This window comes from Arachis hypogaea, chromosome 18 (assembly GCF_003086295.3).
Source record: "Arachis hypogaea cultivar Tifrunner chromosome 18, arahy.Tifrunner.gnm2.J5K5, whole genome shotgun sequence".
NCBI lineage: Eukaryota > Viridiplantae > Streptophyta > Magnoliopsida > Fabales > Fabaceae > Arachis > Arachis hypogaea.
The window spans coordinates 124,567,876-124,590,901 of record NC_092053.1 but is presented as its reverse complement, the minus strand read 5'-3'; the positions used below and the strand labels follow the sequence as shown (position 1 = coordinate 124,590,901).

The 23,026-nt window shown below is 34.6% G+C and overlaps 3 protein-coding genes and 1 long non-coding RNA gene across 7 annotated transcripts; 2 read left to right on the top strand and 2 right to left on the bottom strand.

Annotated features, from left to right (window-relative positions):
* Nucleotides 1-686: 686 nt before the first annotated feature.
* Nucleotides 687-5,110, bottom strand: LOC112772857 (uncharacterized). Of its 2 annotated transcripts, XR_003187711.3 has the most exons (9): nt 4,748-4,928; nt 4,517-4,583; nt 4,297-4,418; nt 3,592-3,727; nt 3,401-3,480; nt 3,118-3,316; nt 2,461-2,574; nt 1,069-1,263; nt 687-987 (listed from the first exon to the last, which is right to left on the bottom strand). XR_003187711.3 is itself a non-coding variant. In XM_025817860.3 (7 exons), the coding sequence occupies exons 2-7, from the start codon at nt 4,575-4,577 to the stop codon at nt 2,474-2,476; spliced, it is 699 nt and encodes a 232-aa protein (XP_025673645.1). In that variant the 5' UTR covers nt 4,578-4,583; nt 4,748-5,110; the 3' UTR covers nt 2,086-2,473. The 2 variants fall into 2 exon arrangements, 1 of the variants encoding a protein (XP_025673645.1); XM_025817860.3 differs by lacking the exons at nt 687-987; nt 1,069-1,263 and having other exon boundaries at nt 2,086-2,574; nt 4,748-5,110.
* A 61-nt stretch (nt 5,111-5,171) lies between these two features.
* Nucleotides 5,172-9,490, top strand: LOC114925804 (uncharacterized). The gene is made up of 2 exons (XM_029294944.1): nt 5,172-5,821; nt 9,355-9,490. Exons 1-2 carry the CDS (start codon nt 5,172-5,174, stop codon nt 9,488-9,490), a joined length of 786 nt encoding a protein of 261 aa, XP_029150777.1.
* A 1,850-nt stretch (nt 9,491-11,340) lies between these two features.
* Nucleotides 11,341-19,595, bottom strand: LOC112770866 (carotenoid 9,10(9',10')-cleavage dioxygenase 1). Of its 3 annotated transcripts, none has more exons than XM_025815336.2 (14): nt 18,954-19,430; nt 17,520-17,590; nt 17,327-17,341; nt 16,874-16,985; nt 16,030-16,129; nt 15,620-15,682; nt 15,037-15,147; nt 14,771-14,955; nt 14,173-14,311; nt 13,788-13,905; nt 13,578-13,679; nt 13,115-13,366; nt 12,636-12,747; nt 11,341-11,704 (listed from the first exon to the last, which is right to left on the bottom strand). In XM_025815336.2, the coding sequence occupies exons 1-14, from the start codon at nt 19,164-19,166 to the stop codon at nt 11,681-11,683; spliced, it is 1,617 nt and encodes a 538-aa protein (XP_025671121.1). In that variant the 5' UTR covers nt 19,167-19,430; the 3' UTR covers nt 11,341-11,680. The 3 variants fall into 3 exon arrangements, with proteins under 3 accessions (XP_025671121.1, XP_029150872.1, XP_072080334.1); XM_029295039.2 differs by having other exon boundaries at nt 14,810-14,955; XM_072224233.1 differs by lacking the exon at nt 17,327-17,341 and having other exon boundaries at nt 17,512-17,590; nt 18,954-19,595.
* A 348-nt stretch (nt 19,596-19,943) lies between these two features.
* On the top strand, nt 19,944-21,997 carry LOC112769051 (uncharacterized). The gene is made up of 2 exons (XR_003186349.3): nt 19,944-20,226; nt 21,012-21,997. It is a non-coding gene; the product is annotated as an uncharacterized lncRNA (long non-coding RNA).
* The last annotated feature ends 1,029 nt before the right edge of the window (nt 21,998-23,026 follow it).

Genomic DNA, 23,026 nt, shown 5'->3' with positions numbered 1-23,026 from the left:
CAAACTCACTCCAAATTGGAATAAAATTTAACACTAAACAAGAATTTATGGAAGCTGTGAGGGACTTTACCATTTAAGAGGGGAGGCAAATAAAATTCAAAAGAAATAAAAGCTACAGGATAAGCTGTCGCATAAAAGAAGAGCAACCAATGCAAGGAGCTAATTCTAGGACAGCGTCAAAGTTTACTGAATTTATGAATTTTGTCCCCACTCCGGGCTTCAAAGCACCAAGGAAGAAATAGACTTTAAATTATGTCTTTTGTGGATGAATTGATAAATGCAATCCAAAGTGTGTGTTTTGAGGTTATTTTGTGGCTGTTTTGTAACTAAAATTTACATCAATGGTTGTTTATGCCTTTTATTATGTCTTGTATAGGGCTTTGTTTTGAAACCTTTTAAATAGCCCTTTTGTTTTGTGACTATAATGATGACAATGGTCATTGGCATGACCATGGTTGACCTATGATATCAGATTCAAGGTTTATTATTATAACTTATTTTACAATTTAGATATTTAGTAGATAAATTACAAATTAGTTTATTATTAATATTTGCAGATTTGTAATCAATCTTTTGTTTATTCTTACCATTTTATTTTTACAGGTTTAGTCACAACTTTTAATTTACATAATTATACCTATTTGTAATATCCTTACTGAATTTGTAGGTTTAGTCAAAACTTACAATTTACAAAACAGATTTGTATTGAAAAAAACATAATTGTAGTGACATTAATTCAATTTTATTCATCACTTTCCTACACCCAAGGCATAGCCAATGGCTATAACTACAAACAAAACAATAAAAAAAACTCAAAATACTATTCCATACTTTTAAAATCCTAATTTCAGCTTCTATTGCACTAATCTTCCAACCCACGTTCATCTTCCAATACTCAATGCTATTTTCATTTTCACGTCTGCCAGTCATGTCTTCTTCCACGACATTTGTCGACACAAAAAGTCCACACCATCTATTTCCAGAGGTCTATCACAACAAGAACCACAATAAATTATACATGTATTACAAAAAGATGTACATTCAAGAAGGAAGCAATTCAGAACTCACATTATAATTTGGACATCCAAAAAATGGTCTTTCTGGATTTACTTCTGTTCCAGACCAACGAAGAACGGGACGCATTCCACAACCGCACCAGTGTGGAACCTTTCCAGATCTAGCTCGATTTGGATTCCTATCCAAACTTCCATGTGAATGAGATCTGTTGCAGCTTCCAGAACATTGGCTGGTACTCCTCATCATCTTCTCCAACACCCAAACAACGTTATCAATTTGGGAATTTGACACTTGCTAGGGTTTTATATTCATTAAAAGGGGAGCTAAATTGAGTCTAAAAAATTTTTTCCTATGTCATTAACGTTTAATAAGGCCACCTATCAACTCTGCGTGTCACTTAACGTTCTAGATAAGCGTGCCGTTAACGGAGATTAACAGAAAGGCTAACGTGAGTCACTTATTCAAATTTGGGGGGTTCAAATTGAGTCAATTAAAATTTTAGGGGTCAAATTGAGTCTATCTTTAAATTTCATGGGCCATTTTGAATATTAACTCTATTTAACTAATTTTGAAACTTTTTTTTTGTCATGTTGTAAGTTAAAGGAAAACCTGGAACTGGAACAACAATTAAGTTATCTCCGTGTGACCTTAAAGTCACGAATTCAAACCGTAAAAACAACTACCAATATAATTACCAGGTTAGACTACATACATTATACCTTTTGAATGCAGTCATTTCCCGTATCCTACGTTAACGCAGGATACTTGTACACCGGATTGTCATTTTTTAGTCATGTTGTAAGTCATTGGATGAATGTAGGTTCTAATGTTTGGATCAAGGCAACTAATACAACTTAGAGCAATTCTGACTGTGATGCTTGGAGTAATGATCCAAATATTCTATGCTACAATTGTGAATCTTGTAAGGTTGGATTAATAGAAGATCTTAAGAAAGATTGGAAGATAGTAAACTATAATCAATGTTATATTCTTGTTCATCTTACTCGTTGTCTACTCCATTGGTGGTTGTGCATTAAGAAATAATCGAAGGGACAACTACAATAAGAATGCAAAGAATCAACACCATCGATTTCAACCTTTTTTTTTTCCCTTCACAAAATGATGAAAAAATTTAAAATAATAATGCAAACCAAATGTCAGGAAGCCGACTAATCCTACTTGAGACCAACTATCTCTGCTAACACAAATTTTTTCCATTCCTAATTGAAGCCACCGGGAGAAAAACAAAACCCAAAAAAAGAAACACTAGCGTGTCACTCGATCAACCTGATCTACCTCATGTTGGTATATGAAATCTACTGGATTACATACGATTTTTTATTTACAAGTAAATCAATTACAAATGCTACAAAGAACAAAACTATTGTTGAAGATACAAACAATTATTGTTGAATATATTAGAAAGGTGAAATGTAACATTACCATATGATATCAATCATGTTTGATTTTGGGGTTGTGAAAAGAATTCCTTGGCATTGTGAGCTACTTCTGCCTCCACGATTGCTTCTAGAACTATGTCGGATCCTTTCACATCAGCTGCCAATACAACCAAAAAGTTTGTTTCAGATATCATTCTATAACAAAACTACACATGAAAGTCCACCTTGATAATAATAATTAAAGAAAAATGAACGAAAAAAAATTAATTGGGGTAAAGAGCAATCATTAGCCACTCAAATCATTGACAAATAACAAACAATGAGACAATGAACTAAAAGGCATTCAATGCATCCCCAAATGGTCCACACAAAGTTATTAAACTCTCAAGTTAACTTGTAAACTCTTACAAGTTCATCAGTTTAGGCTCCAACCAAATGTACGACTTTACGGATAAACCGTCAAGATTTTATCAATTAGAAAATCCACTTGACCATGTCAAGCGTGTATTTTCACCACTGATTGTATACTCTTGAAAGTATCCACTCCAGTGCCTGAACACATACGCATATATGTACGTGATCTAACATGGATAGGATGAGATATTCATCAGACAACCCCCAATACATTATGCACAAACTATAAATATTTTAGCTAACCATAGAAACAAACTAACAAAATCTAGCAACAACTAAAAGTTACCGCTACGATTTGGTAAGAGTCCAGCGCTTTCAGCGGAAATTGGCAAGACAGTATGCTGCAGTTCAGGTTTAATCTTCTGGGGTTCAGTACTACTTGCAGCTAAACTGTTCTTGATGATAGCAGACTCTGCCAATCGGGCATATGTCGTTGCTTGACTTTGCATGTTGCATGAATTTGATGAGGCCAACAAAGGTGAATCCTGGAAAATATTAGATACCATGTAAGCACATTTTCCTGAAGCGGCATATAATTTATTTCAAGTTCTATTTGTGTTCAATATAACCTTGATAACAGTGGGTGTTGAGTTAGTGGTAGCAGGGGGTATGGACTTATTCTCTCCAACGTCTTCGGCTTTTTTGGTGCCTAATCATCGACGACAGAAGATAACAAGATTGCGCAGAATTTTAGCAAATCAGTACAATTTTAGAATACTAAACTACAATCCAAAACAGAAAAATTCAAAAAAAACTATACCATTTGGAATAGATGTCTGGTCAGGATTATCCACAAGCCTGCGGGTCATAGGGCCGGGATTTATGAGTGATATACTTCTAATTTCATGACGAATAGCATCGAGCTGTGCCATTGTGTCCTGCAGTTCCTTGTGAACCTAACGACAAAACAGGTGAATACAATAGAATTTAGTTTTTGCTCATTGAATGCCATTACCAAGCTGTGGGATGATTACTCAAATTCTTCAATACAATGTAAATATGTGCCTAACTTTTGCACTACTCTTGTATTATTAAGAAATTCAAAGTAAATATCAAGCATGAAATCACGATCCCCATCTACACTTAAGGGACAGATTTTTCTTTCTTTCTTTCTTTCTTTTTATTTTCCCTCTTTTTTATTATTATTCTGGTTCTGAAATTACCTCCTCCACTGGTTTAACTTTCTCCAGATTATTGTGAGAAACCAAATGTAGCGCATATGTGACCTAACAAATCTAGTAAATGCTAGTTATAGCTCTAGGTTGGAGAAAGGGGAGTCGATGTGACCAAACTCCATACATCTAAACTTGTAGAGTTTAGGTAAACATGAATTATAAAACTCAACTAGCAAATGTGTCAGAGTTTTACTTGTAAAATTGTAAACTTGATATCGGACCTAAACGTATATGCCCATAAGAGTTTACGAGTTTTCACTCAGAGAGTTTGGTAACCTCATGAGGAGTACCTGGCGAGCTTGGGTTTGCTGCATAACGCTGTCAAATTGGCCGCGAGCCAATTGTACATATCCAACAGCGCGACCAGCTAGCCTCCCAGCTGTTCTGGCTATGATTGGCAAATCTTTTGGGCCTATTACACATCAATTTGTCAGAGAAACAATTTTCAAATTCCTACAATCAAAATCATCATACAGTAAAGAGAAAATAAGACCAGCAGCATGAACCAACCAATTACAGCAGCAGTGACTCCAATCAACAGAAGTATTTCTCCATATGAGAGTCCCAGCATTTGTTACTGTCAAATTTTCAAAGTCAAAGATTAATTAAATTAAATCTCTGTAAACTAAAATCATAATTTGCATATCCGAAAAACCAAACATAATAAACAGCATTTATGATTAACATTGAACTATCTCCATTTCATTGGTTACCATTTCATGACAGATTTAATATTATTACCTACGGTTGACGATACATACGAGAGAGGCAGAGGCAAAGGGGGTAGCAGCAGTGATGGGAGAGATGTGTTTTGAAGAAATTTGGAAAAGATAAGTGATGGGCAAATGTTTGGTGATAGGTGGATTAACTTTCACAGAAATCTTGCATAGTATGCCCGGGAATGAAGATTCCAATGTTGTGTAGACCCTGATATTCCCACGAGTATCAAATAATTTTCCAAAAGTGCACCTAATTATTATTAACTCAAAATTAACAATTTTAACACGTTTACCCAAGAAGCTAAGAATTGCTTGGCAGAACCTTATAAGGATGCTATAGTGATTAAGGTGCTAGGTAAACATTATAGCTACACTGCATTGTCTCATTAAGATGTACGATTTGGGATCATTTGCGTTCTATTAATTCAGACCATAATAGACCATGGATGGCCGTTGGTGATTTTAATGAGATTGTGGCACCAGATGAGAGTACAGGTGCTTATTTTTCTTCTCACAGAGCTAGTCTATTAGCTACTACTCTGGATGACTGTGAGCTCTTTGATCTTAAAGTGACTGGTAGGAGATATACTTGGTATAGAGCAGTTCAGGCTGGCAGGGACTTGGCTAAAAGATTGGATAGAGCTATAGTTAATGAGGCGTGGATGACAATGTTTCCTGAGGGTTATTCTGAAATTCTTAGCAGGCTTCATTCTAATCATTGTCCTATTTTAGTTCGTTGTCATGGTAGCCCCAGAGTGAAAGGTTCACGTCCTTTTAGGTTTCAAGCTGCGTGGGCAACACATCCTTCTTATAAACATGTTATTAGTAAGGCTTGGAATCAAGAGTTTGGAGGCGTTACCGAAAGGCTTAAGATGGTTCAACAGGCTTCTTTGGACTTCAACTCAAAGATTTTTGGAAATATTTTTATGCGAAAAAATAAGCTGGAATATCAGATTGATCAGATTCAACGGCGTTTGGAGGTTACCGATGTGTTATCTCTGAGAATTAAAGAAGCTGAACTGAGGGAAGATTACAATAGGCTTTTGTTGCAAGAGGAACTTTTTTGGTACCAGAAATCTAGAGAGCAGTGGGTCAAGTATGGGGATAGAAACACTAAATTCTTTCATCTTCAGACTTTGGTACGTAGAAACCATAATAGAGTACATGGATTATATGTTAGAGATGGGTCTTGGTCTACTGATCCAGATATTCTCCAGGAAGAAGCTCTCTCTTTTTACAAGAATCTCTTTGGTACAACGGAAGAGGTTGAGGTTGATTGTTTAGGGGATGTTCCGATGCCCACACTAAGTACTGAGGCTTGTGCTAGGTTAATTGACCCTGTCTCTTTTGCGGAAGTCAAGTCAGCAGTATTTAGTATGAGCCCTTTTAAGGCTCCTGGTCCAGATGGCTTTCAAGCTTATTTTTTTAAAGAATATTGGGAGATAGTAGGCACTGAGATTTGGAATATTGTTCGGAGCGCTTTTTTGGGAGAGTTCTTAAATCCTAGCATCATGGAAACTCTGATTGTGCTTATTCCTAAAATTGATAACCCTACCTTTATGAAGGATTTCAGGCCTATTAGCTTGTGTAATGTTGTTTATAAAATTATCACAAAAGTATTGACTAACCGACTTCGGCCTTTTCTTCCAGATATTGTTAGTCCTTCACAAGGAGGTTTTATTCCGGGTCGTGGTGCTCCTGATAATATTATTGTGGCCCAAGAAATTCTGAATTTTATGAAGCACACAAAATCCAAGAAAGGTACTCTTGCTTTTAAAATTGATCTTGAAAAAGCTTATGATAGGGTGGATTGGAGGTTTTTGGAGAGTACTCTCATTGCTTTTGGTTTTCCTATCATCACTGTTAATTTGATTATGACTTGTGTCCGTGCATCATCTCTTTCTATTATGTGGAATGGGAATAGATTGGATAGTTTTGCTCCTAGAAGGGGGCTTAGACAGGGCGATTCAATGTCTCCTTACTTATTTGTGCTTTGTATGGAAAGACTTGCTTGCTATATATCTCATAAGGTGGTCGAGGGTGTGTGGAAACCAGTTTCTGTCACTAGGGGTGGCCCAAAATTTTCTCATTTGATGTTTGCAGATGATCTCTTACTCTTCTGTCAGGCTACAAAGAGTCAGGTCCAAATGGTCATGCATTCTCTTAACATTTTTTGCAAGGCATCTGGCATGAAAGTGAATCTTGAAAAGTCTAAAACTTTTTGTTCTAAAAATGTGACTGCTCGTAGAAGAGATATTTTTACTAGTGTTTCTTCAATACGTTTTGCTTTGGACTTAGGAAGATATCTTGGAGTTAACCTTAATCATTCCCGTACCAGTAGGGCTTCTTTTCATTCGGTGATTGAAAAGGTGAGGGGAAGATTAGCTAATTGGAAAGGAAGGCTTCTAAATAAAGCAGGGAGACTTTGCCTGATCAATTCTGTTGCAGCATCCATTCCTGTCTATCATATGCAGGTATCTTTTTTTCCAAATTGGGTTTGTGATAAATTATCTTCTATGATGAGACAGTTCCTTTGGAAGGGTCAAGTTGATGGTAAAGGTCTTTCTCTTGTTAATTGGAGGACCGTGATCACTCCAAAAAAATTTGGTGGCCTGGGTGTTAGAGATCCTGCGTGTGTTAATATATCTTTACTTGGTAAATTGGTGTGGCAACTTTTTCATTGTCAGGACAAGCCTTGGGTTGCTCTATTGAGGGCGAAGTATATGAGGAATGAGGGAGTTTTAGATGGCCCTGTCCCTTTCAATGCTTCTCATGTTTGGAAGAGTATCTCAAAGGCTTTTGGTGCTCTTAAAGATGCCTTCTCTTGGTGCGTTGGGTCACTTGATCAATCTTTTTGGTTTGACAATTGGAGTATTGAGGGTCCAATTGCTCAAGATGTCCCTTTTGTACATATATCTGACTCTGATTTAACTATTAGAGACGTTTGGAAAGATGGTCAATGGAATCTCCATGATATTTTCTCTATCATTCCAGAAGATGTCAAACAGCGTTTGAATGCTTATAATCCGGATTTGAATGCTGGAGAGAGTTCGGGTTGGTCGTGGGGTGTGGCATCTTCTAGACTTTACTCAGCTAGGAGTGGGTACAGTTGGCTAGCCAAAAGAAAGTTTGACTGGAATGAGCATGATAATTGGTTGTGGGTATGGCAACTGCATATTCCTGAGAAGTACAAGTTCTTGATTTGGCTCAGTCTTCATAATGCTATTCCTACGGCAGAGTTTCGTTTGGGTCGTGGTTTAGCTTTATCTAGCACCTGTCATCGATGTCAGAATGGTTCTGAATCAATTCTTCATTGTCTTCGGGAGTGCCCTAGTGCCAAGGAGGTTTGGAACCTTTTAGGCCTGTATTCAGATAACTCGAATTTACATGATTGGCTCTATAGAGGTGCAAGGAGTGAAAATAATTTTCTTTTCTTTTCGACCATATGGTGGATTTGGAGAAGCAGGAATCATGACTTATTTAATATAGATGATTCATGGAGTGCTAGTAAAGTGGTGAGTTTGATTCGTAGTTCAGTAAGGGAGTTTCACACTATTTTTGCTATGCATCAATCTCTGTCTCCTCCTTCACTTTGTTTGCATTGGGTTCCACCTCCAGTTTATTCTGTTAAATTGAATTGTGATGCTAGTTGGTTTCCTCCTTCTGGCTATGCTGGTTTTGGTTGTATCATTCGTAATCCTGATGGATGTTGGTTGAAAGGTTGCACTGGGAAAGTCGAAGTGTGCAGTGTTCTTTTTGCTGAATTGTATGCAATTTGGAGAGGCTTACTTCTTGCTTGGGAGAGTGGATTTCGTGAGGTTATTTGTGAAACAGACTGTTTAGAAGCTCTTTTCTTGGTAAACCAAAGAATGCTTGGTAAGGATATTCCGGAATGGGATTTGGCAAAGCATATACAGGAGGTTATGAATTGGAATTGGAGAGTCTCTATTCTTTTAATTCAGAGGACTGCAAATAGTGTTGCAGATTGTATGGCTAAAGCAGCTGCTTCTGTCGAGGACATTCACTCGAATTGGAGCCAACCATGGAGTGAGCTTCAACATCTAATAGATTTAGATATGACCCTAGCCAATTAATTTGGTTTTGTCTGTTTTTTTTTTCTTTTTTTTTTCTATTTAGTCACCAAAAAAAAAATTAACAATTTTAACCTAAAAAAATTAACACTCTTAGTAGAAAAACAACACTTTGTGGTCTAAAAATTAAAATTTTAAACTCAAATTCATACATTTGAACACACCCAAGGTTCTGAAAACTAGACCGGTCATTGAACCATTTTAATTATTGATTTATTAATTTATTGGTCTAACCGTTTTAATTGTGGTCTAATCAAAAAAACCGTTTAATAATAAAATAATAAATAAATATAGTCTAACAAAATTTAAAATGTCTTCCAAATATAACACAAAAATAGCAACACAACAGAACTAGAGCTCATTAGCAATCAAATAATCATTCAATAAAAAATTAAAGCACGAAACATTTAAATAATCAATAATCAAATAATCATTGAACATGGCATAAATAAAAAACGCAGAAGAAGTTAGCAATGAACTGACCTTCGAAGCCTAGGGTTTTTTTTCTTTGTTAAGCTTCTTCTCTCTGAACTCGAAGGAAGGAAATTGGAATGGAGAAGGGTTTTTCTTCTGAGAAGTCTGAGAAGATGGGCAGAATCGTGACGGAGACAGAGGCCAGGCAACGAACACGACTCAGAAAACGGTGGTGGGTTGGAAGAACCTGTGGCGACTAGACGAAGACGATGGTGCCTGAGCGCGCGATGGACGGCGGCTGGAGCGCGACGGAGCAGATGAATACCAGGGACTAACGCACTGAGCTCGAGGAAGAAGAAGCTGCGATTCTTGAAGGAGGAAGAAGCACGGACGACCAGACGACGATGGTAGTGCCTGGGCGCGACGGACGGCGGCAGTCCTTGCGGCGGTGGAGGAAGCTAGGGTTTCCTGTTTCAACTTCCTCTTTTGATTTGGGGAGAAGCTATTAGGTTAGGTGTTTGGAATGAAGACTGAAGGCAAAGGGAAGGGAGGTCATCCGTGCGGGAACCAAAATGACACAGTTTCATCCAAACCGTCGGTTTCGGTTCCGGTCTGACCGACTGGTTTTCGGCCGGTTCAACAGTTTGTTAGCGGTTTTTTATTAACGGTTTCACATTATTAGCCGGACCGTTAATTATTGCTAGTTCATGGTTTGACCGGTTCGACCGGTCCGATTTGGTCCGGTCACGGTTTGATGCACTAACGTGTAAAATCGTTTTATAAGTGCATCAAATCACATAATGTCATATTAGCAAAAATAATTATCTTTTACATTAATCGTGTGAATGGTCATCTAAGAGAACAGTTGTAATTGCACAACTGTATAAAATATTTTACAATGTCAGTGCATCAAAATTAAACTCAAATTATATAAGTAACTAACTAATTTATTTTATTTTAATTTATATGTTGAAAATTTTATGAGTGTTATTATGTTAAATTTATTTTGATTTGATATATTTGGTCGAATTATATAAAATTTTATTATAGTTGTGTTAATTATTCTTAACAAAAATTTAAAACTTAAATAATCTCTAATTATCCATAAATATCTACGGATATCTGTCACTCTTGCTAAAAAAATAAATGAAAACCTGTAAAATTGTGACAAAGATGGAGTGAAAATGAAACAGAAGATGTTTTACTAAATAGGACCAGGAGAGCTTCTCCCGCACCATAAAAACCCATTATCATCCCTACTCACAAAACGAGTTTTCCTGAACCAGTAAAGTGACCTATCCATGTTACGGAAGCAATAACTAAGAATGTCTGAGAATAAAATTTGGTCGAAGACCTAAAATGTCACCAAAATTTTGTTGCAACTACTTTGGGTCATTCAAAAAGGAAGTTATGCAATGTATTGCAATTTTTATTGTCCCACGGGCCATCTTTGTGAATTAGAGTTTTAGAAGATATTTTGAACAAAATTTTTTTTTTAAAATGATGGAAAAAAAAAGAAAAGAGAGAGATAAAGTTTGGACTTAATATATGAAATACAGATAGACACTTTGCTGAATTACTGTATCCGTGTATCAGACACATTTCGAACACGACATTTGTCCGATAAATGTGTCTGTTATGTCAAACAGTGTCTTAATAAAAAATAAAAAAAATTTTCTGAACACGCTTGGACACACCTAAATATCATCATGTGTTAACGTGTCAAGTCTTATTCTTAACATATATTTTTAAAATAAATTTAGATATAATATATATTATTATTTATTTAAATAAAAATATTTTAAATACTTGATATAATTAAAATAAGATATTAAAAATAATTAAAGATTTAATTTATATTTTGATATCAATAAAATATTAAAATATCATTACGATTTATTTAAAAAATACTTTATATTTTATATGTATATATACTTCTATGTCTTATAAGATTTTAAAATTCACGAACATCGTCCGTGTTCATGCATCATAGGACTTAATAAATCTTTTTAATTTTTGACACGGGGGCTTAATAAATCTTTACTCTGGAAGTTGAGAAATACTCAATGAATTGGTCCCTCCCTCACTCCAGTCTCAACAGCAGAACAACTAATAAAATATATTTCATACATGTTCATTGACATACATAATTTTTCTATACATTTCATGAGGATGAGGTGAATATTCACACACATTTTTTGGTACCTCATATACGCCCGCTTACTTCTTTACCTACTTGAGCTGAAATAAGATATTCACATTTTCACTAATTTCTGCTCAAGAAGATACAAAAGTTGTGTCAAGATGGATAATTTCTTTATTAATTTATTTATGATAGTGTACTGGTATAAAATAAGTTGTTTCAACATAACACTGGATACATAGTATAGCAGATACATGCCTATATATTATGAGATAGCACATAGTGAAGCTGTCAACACTAATCAAAGTTACGCCTGTTCTTGCAGTTGGTCCTGCACATAGATCCATGAAATGAAGAGTTAGCATCATGAACTAATCATGCATACAAAGGTTCGGATCGCTCGGAAGGAAAGGAAGGGAAGGGAAAAGTTCAATAAACTCTATTTTACTCTTCAAACCCTTCCCTTCTTTCACATTCCTATGAACTTTTACATTGAAAAAAAATGTACATTTCCAATAATATGTTTCTAGTATTAAATTCTTAATAATGTAAAAACATCCTGTAAACCACACGCCGTTATATAGGTTTTAGCTGTATTTCATAGTTCCTTAGCTTTCACCTTTATACCATCCTTTTTAGAAGGGAAAAAGACATGGGAATTTTATCATGTCTCCAAATTTCCCTCTACCACCCTATTTCAAAGCTCCCCTAAACTGGGGAGTCTCACAGGATCACAAAGTAAATTACGAGCTTATTAAATTATTTTACAAATAAGAAAACTTAAACTCAATTCTTCTCAGTCCTTATGCTTCCTTTTCCCTTTCTTCCTAACTCTCAGTCTCCCACATACAACATAATGCTTTAGAAAAAGCTAAGCATTAAGCAACAAGGTAACTAACTCCTTTCGGCCTGTTATTGTTGAAGTACCCAGGTAGTTTGGTAAAGCTATATGGAGGTACAAAGGAAATGATTACCAGATTAGATTAATCATATAGGGGCATAAATTATATTAATCAATGTCAAGCATAATTTAGGACTTCTCACTAACTTGGAGCTATGACTTCAGTCACAGGCATTTCTGTGACTGAACCAGTAGGTTTGACTGATCTTCATATTAATTAGTTCATATCAGATAAGCCCATAATTTGAGAGACAATGTAATATCCTATAGAATACCTAAATGAACACTACGTGCAGTGGGGAAGAGAGAGAAACGAAATTCAAAAAAAAAAAAAAAGTAATATGAAGTGAGTAACACTAACCTCTGTCACAAAGAAGGCGTGGAAACCATAAGGAACTCTATGCGGCAGCTCAACAACAGCAACAGGATCTGCTGACATTGTTTTAGCATCGATGACATGCACGAACGATTTTCTGCAGCGTTGTAATTTAATTTAAATTCGGGCAATTAGGTTTTTATTCTTTCGATAGAGGAGACTAAGAGAAAGCCATCTCAGAGTAAGTATATAAGAGATGAGCGATTTGTGACGACTAGTCATAGTAGCCATAATGGCCATTACTGTAGCAGTTTTACAATTCATAGAGATTCAAAGTTTTACATTGACTATCAAAGGCTCAAGAGAACCCTCCTTTTTTATCCGAGCTTGGAACAAGCTTTGTAAAAAGTTTGCAACAAGCTCGACATACACAGGATCACAGATTCTCATATAATTCATTCACATTAAAAGAAAAAAAAAAACTGCATAAGTAATTATTTGAAATGTCAATGGAAAAGTCATACCCAGTATTCTCATCATGTACAAAACAGATCAAGTATCCATCGTCTTCTTCAGAAGTTGTCCCAGGGATACGTGGGACAAAAACAGCCTCGGAACCAAACCTCCCGGGTCCCAAGTCGTAGAGACCCTGAACATTTCCTCCGACTTCAAGCTTTGTTTTCCCAGAGTCCGGTTCGGCATGCAAATCAAATTTAATAATTCCAGTAACTTTTGCAATGCTGTCTAATGTGGTTCCATATACATATCGTTGCTTCCTGATTTTGACAAAGAAAATAATAAACACAGGAGAGGCAAAACAAACATAAACTTAGTTATCTTAGAACATAATTTGAAAACCATATATCGCAGAACTATTATAAACATTGTCCAAGAAGCACAAAGAATGTGTCCACAAAACCGTAAACCCTTAACCGAATAGAATGACGACCAAGAAGAAATAAAATGGTCAAAACTTTGGTATCTTACCTGCCAGTGTAGCTTTCATTCACCCTGGGAAAATCAACAGCAGATGCAGATAGTTTCTTTTGAGAAGCTTCGCCAGATTTCATGTTAAATCGCATTTCATACCTTAAAAAAATTGTCAATATATAGTTAATAAAGTTATATACAATAAATAAAAAGTTTAAGTAAATTTGATTCCAATAATAACAGGGTGAAGAAAAGAAGTCTATTTACAGTTCATTTGAGAAATTTTCAAGCTTTTCCTTGACAGTTCCGCTGACCATGTCCAGATCTGGATTCTTAAGGCGGCATGTGATCAAAACAACCTCATCCTCCTCCTCCCATGCATTAGCTGGTTTTTAAAAGAATAAAAGAAACATAAGGTTGTCAAAAAGGTTGAAATCAACCAGCCAATCAATGAAATGAAAGCACAGATAACAAGTTGGTTTCACATCCTTTACTTGTATATTGTTCATCCCCATAACCCATCATAATGGACTCATCACTTAAATTGTTAGCAGAGAATTTACCTTTATGATCATTGAATTTTTACTGAATCATAATTGCAGAATGTTTATCATTATCATATATTAAGTAGAAGCAGAAAATATAAACATACCATTGTGGAATATGAAGCAGTTTGGAAGCTCGAACCACCTAATATGCTTCTCATCCTTAGCATACCGAGGTAGGACCCCAAATCGAGCTTTCTTGGTCGAATCAAATGTGAATATCAATGTCTTATTCTTTACCATTTCCTGAAAAATGGATTTTGATATGGTATGTTCAGTGTAACAGTAAAATTAAAGAGAGTTTATTCAAAAGCTAAAACTATTGGGTGTAAACATTGAAATAGCTTTTATCTCAAATAGGTTTTCTCTCATAGAAAAATCTTTTTAAATCATGGGATCACTTTTGCAGTGCAAAATTATAATCTAATTAAGTATGGGAGCAGAAGATTGACCACAACAACTTCGGTTGCTCTATGACCATGTCAGGAACAAACAGTGCAAATTTTTTTTAGGCTTGCCATTTTTCCTAGTCTATCACAATGTTGAAATTAGAAAAGCAAAAAGTTTTTTATCCTTATAATTATAATAATCATAAATAAGACTCATTTGAGAATCTAAATACCATGCTTGGCATAGTTGAACTATAATTAACTAATTCTTGTTTTTCCCTTTTTCAGAATATATGAATAGAAACACTCGAAATACCTTTGGCCTAAAATACAGAGGAAGATCCATAAATATTGCATAATTTTCTGTGATGGCAAAGTCATGCATCATGATAGGCTCTGCTATTGTTATGGGTACAGGATCATGCATAAAACCATCCTTTGAAATAACTCTGTACGTAATATATGGTGGTGTATGTGAATAGCCAAATGTGAACATCTCGCCTGCAAACAGGATATTCATTTAGTTGGAAATTGGAATAATTATTCCCCCAAATCATTCAACTTAATTGAAGATGGCTTCACCAGTAAATGGGTCAACTTTTGGATGAGCTGTGAAAGAATGGCCCAATCTCTTGTCATAATCTAACAAACCAAGTGTCTGCAAATCACCATCTTCAAAAACTTTAATAGCATCTGCATAAGTTCAAAAGGACCATGTCAAGGTGTTTATTTTCCTCTGGATGAAACAATTTAAAAAAAAAAAAGAAAGGGGGGGGGGGGGTTGGAGTATTTTACAACTAAAATTTTCAATATAATTGAAAAAAATAAACACTGAATTTTTAAAAACCTCTGATTATCTTTCAAAAAAAATATTTAAGTGTGAAAATTGGTTTTTTTTTTAGAAAAAGGGGGGGGGGGGGGGGAATAGTACCAGTAAATATAACGATAACTATTTGAATCCTCAGGTACAACAAAGTCATTAATCGAAGTTCAGTGTCTTTCTCCATGAAGGAAAAAATAATTGCTTAGATGATCATGGCTGAAGGATGGCTGAAAACTTAAGGGTTTTCTCAAAACCTTTGTTGAATCCATATAGTGACAGTTAAGATAAAATCAAGAGGTGCATAGTCTTCATAAGCCTAAAACATATAATAGCTGTACTTACAGGGTTTATCAGCTTCTGAGAGTGCTAGAAGCTTTCCGTGATGATATATAAGAGCTGTATTGGCTGGTATACATTAGAGTATGATTACAAGTTAGTTTCAGATCTTCCAGTCATGGTTTATAAGAAAAGAAAATGAAGAAATACAAAACAAAAAAAGAAAACTTAACAAAGCACATTTATCAGAAACCATCAAGGCTGACCAAAGGATAATGCACTATCTGGTCATTCTAGAAAAGAATTAAGAGCTATCTTGAAATTTGAAAGATCGGTTAGAAGTTTACAGTATTTCGTAAAGTACCGATATTGAATAGATGTCCATGCATGATGTAGCAAGCACGTAATGTTCACGTCCAAAATACATTAAAATCATGGTCTGAATTGGACAGAACAAGATAGATAGCACAATTTACCTGTTCCATTCCCAAAAGACAAATCAAGTACTTTCAATTTAGCTCTCAACATTTGCATGTTAACCATCAACAGTCCAAACAGACCCTTGAGATCTCCAATCTGAAATATGACATTTAAGAGTATTTAGCACTTTCTTGTAGAATGGATTTTAGAAGTTGAATGGAAGACTTGACCTTTGCACCTTTAATACAAATTTGGATCCTCTAAAGTGAGGATTTCACTTTTGAAGGTAAAATAAGAAGTTTTACCATTGAAGCAATAAAGTAAAATAACTTCTATTCTTAAACAATAGGGTGAAATCCTTCACTTTATCCCCTAAAGAGAGATCCTCACTTTAGAGGGATCCTCCTCATACAGTCAAAAAAGGATCGAGAAAAAGTAGTAAACAATTGGAAGCATATAGTTTGACTGAACTGAACTTTCGTATGCTCATATTTAAATGAGAAAGAAGTTGATAGGTTCTAGGGGAAGCAATATCACAAAAGTGAAAGATATTGACAACTGACAGTATCAGAAGCACAATTGATTCAATCAAAGAGTGAATTAGATAAATATTAAAGCAAAATAACCATCAAGAACAGATTTGAAATAGGAAATGTTTGCAATGAGGCCCCACTGGTCATACTTAATTAAGAACTACAAATAATACAACTAATCCCATGCGGCATGCGGGCATTCATGTCTGCCCACTAAAGCAGTCACTCACTTAATCAAGCATGCAACTCAGGAAGAAGTGCATGCAGAGACAGACTAAAAAAGAAAATATTTAAATAAAATAGTAAAAGTAATAATGAAAAAAAAAAGAAAACAATGACAACAAGGCTAGTGCACATGGTATCATACCTTCATAAATTTGGCGCCTCCAAAGTACTCTTCCTGTTTAAGACGAGAAGTTTTCACAAAACGAGAAACATATGTTGCTTTTCCATCTTTGATACGCAAACCATGAATCATTCTGAAATTCAATGATATGTAGAACAACATTGGAGGGCCATAGTGTAATATAATCAGAGAAAAAAAAGAGTTTACAAGATTTTGACTTGAGCTTGCTAAGGTATAAAACAATTCATCTGCCTCTACCAACAGCTCAAAAGGCACACAAATGGTTTTATACTTATTAAGTTTTTCAGCCACAATATTTCGCATTTATTTCAATAATAATAATAATATCCACCAAACAGAGCATTCATCCTTGCAGATCTAGGATCAAATATCACCACTCTATTTACATGAAATATTATTCTTGAAGACACTTGAAAGAAATGTAAGTTTGTATGAAGGAAGCAAATTACATACCCATCTCCATCAAACCTGCAAAACGAGAGAGGAGGGTATATTGTATAAGCAGTGCTAAGAATAAACACATTTCAATCCAGATAAGCTGAGACACCTCCAGTTTAAAACTAAATCTTCCCATAAAAATAAATATTGCTAATGGAAAATCAATAAGTTGAAGCTAAAACGGATGAAAAACAAAGAACAAAATTACCAGTGATATCCGGCCACAGGAGAAAACTTCGGATTAGGTCCAACCCTGACAAACTCACCATTCAAGCAATCCTACAAAAAGACTTACAAATAGTAAGAAATGAGTAACAGCAGTTGATACAAGAAAAGGTACTGATTATAGACATTTTACTTCAGCAATCAGAAAATAGAAATAGTAACCAGTTTTCAAGGGCAGAAAAGCAGAAAACCCAAAAACATAAAAGAACTATTTTAATCATGGCTAGTAAAGCACAAGAAGGTCTATGAATTTGAACTGAGGCAAAAGATGCTACAATAATTGAAGGACTGTAGTTCAAATGACTAACATTGGAATAGACCTACGTCAACATTAACAATTAATGCATAGTATTTTCCTCCTCCTCAAGGTTATATGGATTTCTCATTTTTGGCTTTCAATTATCTATCAGCGTGAATATATGAAACTTTCTTCAGTTGCACTTAATAGTTGAATAATGTCATAAGATGATGATTTCCAATAATTCAGCCAGTTTACTATGAGAAAGTGGCAGCTTCAATGCTTATTAACTACTAAGCACCAAGTCCTGTATAAATAGTCCTAAGAACATAGCATAACATGCTCAGTAAAATCAATTGACAAAAACTAACTACACAGCGAAAAATACTGAAAGTTTATCATTAAAACAATTCAGTTATTGCACTGATTTCTATAATATGCCATAGAGACACACTCATTAAATACATTGGAGTCCCTCTTAAAATTCCCAGGAAGCTACTTATGTATATATCTTCCCTCATAACATGGCAAGATCCAAATCCTATATTTATTTATTTTAGTTAACTGGATCCAAATCCTTTACAAAAAGTTACAAGCTAGGATAAAATAATAAATAAATAAACAGAAATGTTTTGATGTTTTCAACAACCATTATTGCAGAGGTCAACAACTTCTATTATCTATTTAGCTTTGGAAGACTTACGCAGGAAAGTTTACAAAACAAGAGAAAAAATATTAAATCCAAACCTTTTGTTTATCCAATTCTTCCTACGTCTTTTTTAAAAAAAAAATTAAAATAATTATTCAACCATACTAGGCATACAAAGAAAATCAGCCACCAAATCAACCACTCATAATTAAAATGTAAAATACATATTGAAAATATGTAAAACAACACATGTATTTATACACAAATTATTGGTGGCCGATTTAGTGGCTGGTGTTAACATAGCATTTTTTTAATCATTTTGTTCATCATAGATATAAATCCCTTTCCTTTCTTCATATAGCTTTGGTTTCCACAACCAAACCAAACCAACATATGAAACACAAACACACAAGACTGTTAAGCTACGCTGTACAAATTAAATACAAAAAAAAAAAAAAAGAGTTACTGGCACTAATTATTCAAAAATTGCAAGAAAGAATAATCATATGATAATCTTGATAGTAACTAACCGGGAGGTGGCCGGTGAGTGGAAGATCCTTAGTCGGAGGGGTTTCATCGGGAAGAGGTGCGAAATTACCAGTGAGGTAGTGATGTGGGAGTGAAGTGTCATACATCAACTTCACTAGAAGCTTCTCCAACAAGTCTATCACTTTTGACGTGAAACTATTGCTCGGTTTTGGTTCAACCGAAACTATCCCGTTCCTCTTCTTCTCTTCCTCCATGCTTATCTGATCCTCTCTCTCTCTCTCTCTCTCTCTCTCTTCTTCCCCCTTCTTATTCTGGAACTAACATAAATATATGGTGGAGTTCTTGTTTTGTTGAGTGTCTGTACATACTGACATTCATAGGAGAATTCACCAATCGCCACTCATTTTAGTTGAGGTTAAAAAAAATGAATTTATTAGATAGGAATTCTCGATTTTAGAGGTCACGATAAAACTGATAAATAATAAAATAAAACAATTATTATTAAATTTGTCATTCTTAATATTTATGATATGAATTTCACTATTTTAATTTAAGGTAGAATTTTTAATTCTATTATTTTATTAATTTTTTATTTTAAAAGAGTTCGGTCCAAAATTTTCATATGCTATCAAAAAACGAAAAAATTTGTTTGAAAAAATCATCTTTATTATATTTAGACTTTTAGGACAAAACTAAACTCCTATCTATTTTTATTTTGGACAATTTGCATCTTATCAATTAGAAAATAATAAATCAATCTCAAAAATTCAATTTCGTTAGACATATAAACTCTTTTGTTAATATTTTCAACAAGACTTAACAAATTTTGTTGACATGTCACGTTAGACTTAACTAAACTGGTGCACTGTATTATAAACTGATTTAAAATCAATTTTTTATTTAACAAAGTAGTTTGGTTCAATTTCTAAACAATTTAAAATAATTTAGTGTAATTTTAGTTCAGTTTATGAAAAAACTGAACCGTGAACACTCCTACTTTAAAGTTAGACTATACTTGGCTGAGATAGATAGTAACAATTAGTTTGAGACAACTAAGTCTCAGCCTAATAATCATCAAAACGACATTGCATTGTGAGGAGATGAAGGATGTGACTCAAAAGGCATTTGACCCTTTTCTCCATCAAGTGTTTTCAGAAGTCTAAAACAACTCTTACTTCTCACATAAGATTACTGTGAATCTTTACCAGCGGGTACATTTTTCTCCAAAATGAGGCGATGAAGCTATGAAGTGAAGCGTTGTTGACAGCACTATAAAAGGTCGACAGAGCTACTAACAGAGACCCAAACGCAGAGGTGAGTCAGCGTGGTTCTCTTTTCTCAAAACTTTGTGTATTTTTTTATTTTTAAATTCTGTGTGCTCCCAAATTTGTCATGTTATGGTAGTTTTAATTATGTAAATTAGTCTTGTAATTGTTGACATTAGTGAAAAGATTAAATTTTTAATTTTAGTTTCTTTTTGTGTTTCTATTTTTGCATGTAGATGTCATATGAGATTGTTCTGGTTTTTCACCATGGTGTTTGGTTTGAAAGAAATTCTAATAGAAAAATGTATTACATGAATGAAAAAGTGCATACACTTCCTTCATTAGATATAAAATTATGTGAACTTTAGAGATTTTGAACAGATGTTTAAGGAGTTAGGGTATGTTAGCTATAAAGAGATGTATTAGTATGATACTAGTGTACTTAATCTGGAGTCTGTATTGCATGTTCTTAAAGGCGATAAAAAGATTAATGAAATGTGTGAGAAAAAGCAGCAGAATACAAAAATTAATCTACTTGTGATGTGCATTCTCAATTTTTTTAGTTATTTGATGCATTTTGTAATTGATTCTACTAATTGTTATTACTACTAGGAATGTTTCGGGGATTGGTTATAGCTCTGAAGGAGATTATGCCAAAGGCTCATTGTAGAAATTGTATTTTTCATATATGGAATAATTTTATCAAGCATTATAAAGACAACAAACTAAAAAATTTGTGTGGAAGGCTGCAAGAAGCACAACAACGAGGGACTTTTAAGTATTCAATGGAGTTGATAAAAAATGTGATCAAAGATGCTTATGACTATCTTGCAGGGTTACCTGGGTGCATAGACAAAGGCTTATTTTAGCCACCATCCGAAGGTCGACAACATTACAAATAATATATGCGAAGTATGGAATGACAAGATTATCGAATATATATATAGAGAGGGAGATTTCCAACTCGCTTTAAATTAGCGCTGAGGTGTACACTTAATTGTACGCTGATGTGGACACACAATCAGTTCAACTCAAATTAGTATCCCAAATTTGATTAAAACACCCAAATTGATCTATTCACACTTATAAAACCCTAACTCCCAAATGTTCATCTTTGTTCTTTGTATTCAGCTTTGTTCTTCGTCTCCACTCTTCTCCTCCTCGTTACTGTTGTTCATGTTCTTTGTCTCCACTCCTCTCCTCCTTGTTGTTGTTGTTGTTGTTGTTGTTCGTCTTTGTTCTTCATCTCACTCCTCTCCTCCTCGTTGCTATTGTTCATCTTGTGAAGCTCTGAAAAGTTGTTCTTTGGGCGAGGCATGATGGGCGATGATGATAAAAGTCAAGGAAGCTCAAGTAAGAACAACTCCAGTGGGAAAAATTACAGTAACCGGGGGATTCGAACCAGGGGTAAGAACGTTGTATTATGCAATTGTAGGTTGCGTACTATGATTAAGTACTTAGCAACGCCAGAGAATTTAGGAAGACCTTTTTATGGGTGTCCCAACTATGAGGTAAAATGCTATATTTGATGGAATTCAATATTTCTTTTTGTATTATTATAGTTTGAAATTCAGTGTAATTTCTTTTGTTGGACCGATGGATACGAAAAACAAGGTGTGGTTCAGGTTGCACAAGAAATTTTTAATGAACTCAACTGGAGAATGGAATCTTTAGAGAGTAGTATTAGCACATTGAAGATGCTTATGTTTGGTGTTTGGTTGTTTTGGTTTTTAGTTAAAAAATAGCTAGAGTGTGAGTGTGTCCATGATCATTATGTAATGATTTATGATTATAAATAAATGAAGTTAAGTTTTTCTAAACTTTGTATCTCATTATCCTGGATGAAGGATAATGTAATGACAAAATAAAGCTAATAAATATACACCTTTAACTAGACCAACTGGTAATATATCATTATAATTACAATAACCATGACAATGGTATTGTCTTAACAAAAGTACAAAATAGTGTCAATATGCAACAGCATAATGCAAAATACAAAATATAAACTAGGCCAAAAGTTTATAACTAAGGCTATATCACCATGAACAAACACTAACAAAATGCAAGTTCAGACTTAATCCATCACAATGCAAATCAAAAGCAACAACTAAAGCAATAACACTAAATTATTCTTACTATCATAAAGTAACAACTAAAGTCTTCATGACATCATTAGGATTTCTTTCTTGGTGCCTTAAATCTAGTTGTTGGAATAAACTTCAACAAAGCACCATCTTTTCAAATATTCCTACACTTGCTCCTTCCATTATTTCCCTTGAAACCACATCAACAGCACCAATATTTGACTTTAGAGAACTGACTGCATCAACAGATGGCCTAACAATTAGAAGTTTGTTTTGTCTAATTATCTTTCGCTTGGACAACTGTCGATCATAACAACTAGAATCAACTACAATGCTAATATTTACAACATTAATAGTAATAGTTGATCATAATACTCAATAAAATTATTCAAATTGTGACTTGTAAATAATTTTAGTAACATAGATTACTTTAGCACCACCTTGAGCAACAACACATTGAATAGCAGCACCTTCTACAGCAGTACCTTGTTAGGCACCAGCTTCATCACCAACTTAATCATCAACTTGAGCATTTTATGGAGGCTTCTTCACCAGCTTCATCATCAGCTTGTTCTGCAGCTGCTGCAGCCTCCTCTGCCCTTAGCTTTTTTGCAACTTCGCACAAAATTATGTTCATGCCCTTTGTAGTGAGACCAACATCGCCACAAGTTCCACTAAGTGAACTTGCCATATTACCTCTTTAATTTTGTAGATTTTCTCTCTTGACTGCCTCCAACAGGGGCCTCGTGCATCATTCTTTCT